Raw genomic sequence first — 6438 nt, 5'->3', positions numbered from 1 at the left:
ATACCTTATATACCTATACCTATATACCTATAAAGACAATAAAAATACCTGGCAAAAAAGTTGGTGGATCCCTTTCTAATTTCTTACTGTGGAAACAGAAGGATTTTACTTGTGTCTGAGTTTGGTTTTTTTTTTTTCACAGCCTCAGAGCTAACCTCCCCTGCTTTAATGGATTATCCAGACTCTATGCTCCACCAAAAGAAGGGGAGTAGAACAATTGCATTTTTTAAATTAGGGAACCATGTATACTTTCAGAGAAAGAATACAGCTTAAGAGAATAGGGTCAAAGACTTACAACATAGCACACAGAATGACATCAGATCTATTATATGAGGAGAAAATTATTTTTACAGCACACTCGAGAGAGATCTGGAGGCTGTAAGGTGATAACAGCGCTCTAACGACCACCAACTTCTGCTCTCCTCAATTATTCCTCCTCCAGGGTACCCGTGGGCAAACACTCCTGTGCATCCCCGGTATTTACTGGTCCGCGCGTATCCGTGGGCACAGATCACATCTTTGCATCCAAGCCGAACCCTTTCACCCCCGGACAACGCCAAGGAGCAGCTAAGTGGCGTACAGCAAAGATCAAGATGAGGCAGCTCAAAGAGGAACTGGGGGTTTTGCAGAGTTGTGAGCGAGCGATGGGCCGGCGGGCTGGACGCAGCCGGCACCGGCGGACCCCGGCGTCCTCAGGGCTGCCCGGCCCTCGGAGCCCTGCGGCCGCCTCGCCTCCGTCCTGCAGAACGTCCCACGCCCACGAAGCTCTCTGGGCAACGGCCGGGGGTGATAAGGAGAGCTTGCAGCCGCCTCGCCCGCCATGCGGCCGGCGTGGGGATGACGGCGGGACGGCAGCGCAGAGGGCGCTCAACCGCCCCCTCAGCCCGCGGAACCGGGCGCGGCCCGCGCATCCCCTGCGGCTGGCGCTCTTCTCGCGAGATGTGGCGGCGGCGGCCGGCGGGCTGACAACAGGCTTGAGCACGCCGGCGAGCGCCGGGGCGCCGCGACCCCCCGCCCCGGGCCACGCGCTGCGCGTCCCCCCACACACCTCCCGGGCCGCCGCAGGGCGGATGCGGCGGCGGCCATAGTTGGGGCCGGGAGGAGCCGCCGGCGCCCGCCCCGCGAGCGCCGCCGGCGGGCCGGGGAGCCGCTCCCGCCGCCGCAGCCGGGAGCGGGCGGAGCCTGGGGAGCAGGCGGCGCCGGCGGCCCCCCGCATCTTGCCTCCGCCCGGGCGGTGAAACGAGCGGGCGCGGCGAGGCGGCGCTGGCCGGTTCGCCTCCAAGTTCCTGCCACCGCCGAGCGGGGATCAGGTGGCGCGGCCGGCGCGGGGGGAGGCGGGGAGGCGAAGGGCACCGAGGGCCGTTTTTTTGGCGGCCCCGCGCCGCTCCCTTCTGCCGCAGCCCCGGTGCACTCTGCAGGCGCAGCCGCTCTTCCCCGCGTGGCGCTGTCAGAGCGGCGGGCGGCGCCTCCGCGTAGCGGGCGCGCTCGGGAGCGGGACAGGAAGGCGGCGGCGGGTCCGGCTGCGCTGAGGGGCGCGCGGCGGCGGCGGGGGGCGGGCGCGGGGGGGCGGGGGCGCACCGGCGGCATCATCACCTGGCGCTGCGGCGCGGGGGGGGCGGCGGGGCGGGGCGCGCGCGGCGCCTGGCGTTGTTTGCGGCGCGTTGCAGCCCCGGGCGCTGGTTGGCGGTTTAAAGCAGCGGAGCCGCCGCCGCCGCGAGGGGCGTTCAGAGCAGTCGTTGCCGCCGCCGCGGGCAGTGATCGGCCGGCGAGGGACAGGCATGGAGGGCAAGCAGCAGCTGCCGCCACCCGGGCCCGCCGCGGGCGAGGAGCGGCGGGCGGAGGAGGGCAAGGATGCGGCGGGCGGCGGTGCGCTGGGCAAACCGCTGGGTCCCACGCCGAGCCAGAGCCGCTTCCAGGTGGACTTGGTGGCTGAGGGCGCCGGCCGCTCGGCCGAGGAGCCCCGCAAGGGGAGCGGGGAAGGCGGCGTGGCGGGGAAGGGCAGCGAGGAAGCCAAGGGAAGGTTTCGGGTGAACTTCGTGGACCCGTCGGCCGGCGACGACAGCCCTGGCGAGCCGGGGGGCGGCAGCTCGGAGGGCGGCAATGTCAGCTTCCAGAACGGCGGCGACACGGTGCTGAGCGAGGGCAGCCTCCACTCCGGCGGGCACCACCACTACTACTACGACACCCACACCAACACCTACTACCTGCGCACCTTCGGCCACAACACCATGGACGCCGTGCCCCGCATTGATCACTACCGCCAGACGGCCGCCGACCTGGGCGAGAAGCTCATCAGGCCCAGCCTGGCCGAGCTGCACGATGAGCTGGACAAGGTGAGCGGCCGCCGCGCACCCATCCCCCGCCTCACGCCCGTTCCTGGGCCGCCTCCGCGCCGGGCGGGGAGCGGCCCCAGACCCCGCTTGCGCCCCCGCCGGGGCCGCTCTCGGGGCATGCGGCCGCTCGGTCCCTGTCGGCGATGGGGGGAGGAAAGAGCTAAAAGCTCGCTGAGCCTGGAGGAGGCGCACACAGTGCGAAGGTATCGGGTCGGCTGCGTCTTTTTCTTTTCTTTTTTTTTTTTTTTTCGTGACGCAGTGGCGTTTTTGCCCCGTATGATTCTGGGACCTGGTCCCTATGATGTTAGGTAGATACAGCTGTAGGTCAGCGGGGCAAATGTTTTCTCCATAACCTGGAGAGGCTGTGTTATAGACACAGCCGTTTTCCAGTGCTGCTTCGTATTGCCTTCAACTGAGAGGTAACTCGGTGTCTGCGAGAGGTTTTAGTCTGGGAAGGCAAATGAAAATATTTGGAAGAGATGCTAAAAATACCCAATAAAGAGGGATGTGCTCGCTTTCAGTAGTGACAGGCGGTTTGTCTCCCAACCAGCTGAACACACATGCTGCTCTGCGCGCACACAGTGCCGTGCCAGACCGCCTTCTGGCGCGGTGCTGGAGGCTGCACAGATACCGCCGAAGCTGCTTCTCCTTCAGCCGCCTTTTCAGAGGTGCTGAGTATCCCTGCGCCTGAAGGCGTCGTGGTCAAGGCTTCACAATTTTTGAAGCTGTGCATTTCAAGTTTTCTTTGGATTTTGGACTAGTCAGTGTGTTACTAGAGACTAGTTACCGTGAAACCTTATTTTGCATTGTAGGCTCTCTATATTAAAAGGTGAGCTTTACTGAACCTGGAATTATTTTAATGTGTTTTTCCAGATCATGATTAAACTATCATGACTAAACTAAAGCCAGATCAAACTATTGCAATGCTGCTTTCTTGCAGTCTGAAAATTGCCTCTCAGTATTTGGCTATACTCTTAAGAAGTCTCTGTTCTAGTGGGTTTTTCTGCTGGGTTTAGGGAAATAAAGGAAAATGTGGGCCCCATCCTAATGAAGTGAAGAATATTCTGTTTCCAGAACTTTTTCCATCCCACTTTTCACTTCTTACAGATGGAGTTTCATGAGAAGATTTATGTTCTTTTGAGACTGTCTTGTTTCACACGATTGTTAGGCAGCTCAACGTGTCTGCACTGGGGGCATGTGGTCATTCTTTAAGTGTGTTTTTTGAAACTGACTTCATCTCTTCTCATAGAAACTATTGTTTGGTGTGCTTTAGAGATACTTCCTTGCAACATCGAAGATTAGATACCATAATAATTATTAACAGTATCAGCAAACTACTCTTGCCTTTCAGGTGCCTTCCTGATGGAGTTAAATGATGTTCTGTAGTCTATGTTAGTATGGAATGGAAGTAGGCAGTTACTCTCTTAAGCGTGCAGTTAGGTACACTATAAATAAACCACATAATATATGTGAAAACACACTGATTTCTGCTACCCCCCACTCCCCATTTTCTGACTTTTGGTCTGTGATGGGATGACCAGGTTGGTAGATACTCTGTTCTGTAAGCAGAACATAACTTGAATTTCTAAGCTTTGCTGATAGATTTTCAGTTTGTTAATCTTGCAGCAGTCAAGAAAGCTCTTTATGACACCATTAAGACATTTCAGTGTGGAATCTAACTTACTCTGGAACTGTTGTTTCTAAAAGTGTAATTTCTTCATATTTCATTACAAAGCATGGAAAGCAATTTTCTTGGTAGGTTATAGTATAGAGAAGCTTTAGACGACCTAATTACAGGATTGGTGTTTCATTGTGAGTGTTAATTAATTCAAATTATTAATTTCTCAAATGTAATGAATTTTTTTCTGCAGTGTGGATAGGTGTCTATGTGAAGAAGATTTTTTTTTTTTAATGTGATGGCCTGTCTGCTGACCCCCCTCCACCCAATAGAGGATGGAATGTGCAACTTCAGTTATTTTTCATATTATACTAAAGTATTAATTTTTAAAAACTGTCATAATATAAACTTCAGAAGTTAGGTTGAAGTTCTACATTGTAACTCAGCTGTTCTGTCACAGGATGTTTAGCTTCCAAAGCAATTATTAATGTATTAGCAAGCATTTAGGCTTGTATAAAGAAGGGAAGCAATTATTTTTGCTTCAGACTTAGCAAAACAGTTTGCAAGATAAAGTTGAGAACACAAAAGATTTTAATAAGGGTGTGTCATGCATACTAATAGCAACGGATACTTACAATTTTTCAAATCTCTGTGGTACAAAATATACCACGTCTACTATTATGTACTTGATTTCTAGCCCCAGAGCGCTGATGACTTTTAAATCATGGTGGTGCTGTACTTTTACATGAAAGATCTTCACAAAGCTATTGTGCTTTTTTTGGTTTGTTTCAGTGGATTTATTGTATCCGTTCCCAAAGTGACTTCACTTTCTGCTGACTAGTAGTAATGGTCTCTAGTATTGAATAATACTATGCATTAAGGAACATATTTCACTGACTTTTGAGAATTTGGAAAATTAAGCTAGCTCTTTAGCTGTGTTTTTTTGTGGTGGTTGTTGTTGTTATTTGTTTGGTGTTTGTTTGTTTGTTTTTAATTTTATTTTTAAACTTGTAGAGCATATATGTCAAAGACTTAGTAGGGCAGCTGGTATGAACATCCTAGTACCATTACATAAGATTTGCACTACATAAAGACCAATTGTTAGGCCACTGCTTCTTGACTGAGTACATCAGGGTTCGCAGTTATTTTTTAAGACTGATGCAAAAATGTGTTCACCAGCAACGTGGTTCACTGCTTTGAATGTAGCAATTTCATATTGCAGTTAAAGTTTATGCAATTCTTTTTTCCTTTTAAAAGGTAAATAAATAATTATGAGGTAGTGTTACAGTATTGTTGACGCTAGTTTCAATTATAGAACAGGTTGGGTTTTTTTGTCCTTAGTTTTGTTTACAAGCTTCATATGTCTAACTCTTCTACTGTTCCTATTATTGCAGAAAGGCACTGTTGGAGTTGAATGCACATATATGTACAGAAGAGATACTTTTGACAAGGATTTATCTTGCTGTGCTGGTAGGGTAGGTGTCTTACCACCTCAGGTTTCATGTGGTTGTTCCAACAGTGGTTTTCCTAGTAGAAAAGAAAGGGATTGTTCTTGAAACTGGTTTTAGAAATGCAGCTGTGTGATGCTGTGGTACTCTGAAGTAGATGAATTGTGTAATTCTGATCTGGTTCTATCATACTATATTTCAAGGGAAGGGTCTTGTCTTCATATGTCATTGGCTGCAGGTAACCGAAGTGATCAATCGGTTGCTTACCCCATTCATGTGCATTAACCTTACCTTACTTTAGAGACATGATACAGAGACTTTGATGCTGTTACAGTTGCTTACCTCATAGATAAGGTGATGCTTTTCAGGCGCATTAGTCTCGAGGAGTAAGGTTAGAGAATAGTTATTAGCAAAGAAGTGAGAGGGAAACAGCATAACATGATGCATAGATTTTTGTTGCAGCGGCAGTGGTGTCCCCTGCCCTCTTGAGGGGATCTACATTCAGACAGTAGTAAGATTTAAAGTGTCCTCACTTCTAGTATTTTATTTTTCTTACAGGAATATCTGTTTTGTATAGGTCAGCCGCATAGGTATGTAAAGGTATAGCCTGTAGAAGACATTCTGTCTGCCTTTGTCTTTCTCAATGTGAAAATTACCATGCCATAATGTCATAGAACTTATGGTTCTGGAAGGTGAATACTTCTAAATAATTCAGATTTTGGACTACTATGCATTAATCTATTTTTTTTTTTTTTTTCCTATATAGCATTGCCTTAATTGGGGAGCTTATTATTTTGGAAGAATAAGCTTCACAGTACGTGAATGATTCTGATTTGGTATGTCTTGCGTGTGGTCATTTACAACTGTAGTTAGTAATGATATGTGAATCAGGCCCCCTACTGGTAGCTTTGTTGTGTTGTTATTCAATACTGAGAGTACTAGTTTGTTCCTTTGAAAGGGTGATTTCAGACAAACATCTTTACACCACCCCCATGCTCAAATTAAAAACAAAACCAAAAAAATTCCAAAAATATTTAAA

At 49.9% G+C, this 6438-nt stretch overlaps 1 protein-coding gene across 1 annotated transcript in view; it reads left to right on the top strand.

Moving 5' to 3' along the window:
* Positions 1 to 1778: 1778 nt before the first annotated feature.
* SLC12A2 (solute carrier family 12 member 2) overlaps positions 1779 to 6438 on the top strand; it is a gene marked incomplete at its 5' end in the record, with an annotated part of 60821 nt that continues 56161 nt past the window's right edge. The window contains one exon of the mRNA XM_080362449.1: positions 1779 to 2333. Within this exon, the coding sequence (XP_080218575.1) occupies positions 1779 to 2333 (555 nt within the window). The remainder of the gene's footprint in view (positions 2334 to 6438) is intronic.

The sequence above is a fragment of the Nesoenas mayeri genome, assembly GCF_963082525.1.
Source record: "Nesoenas mayeri genome assembly, chromosome: Z".
NCBI classification, from domain to species: Eukaryota; Metazoa; Chordata; class Aves; order Columbiformes; family Columbidae; genus Nesoenas; species Nesoenas mayeri.
This window is presented reverse-complemented; position numbering and strand designations above follow the sequence as displayed.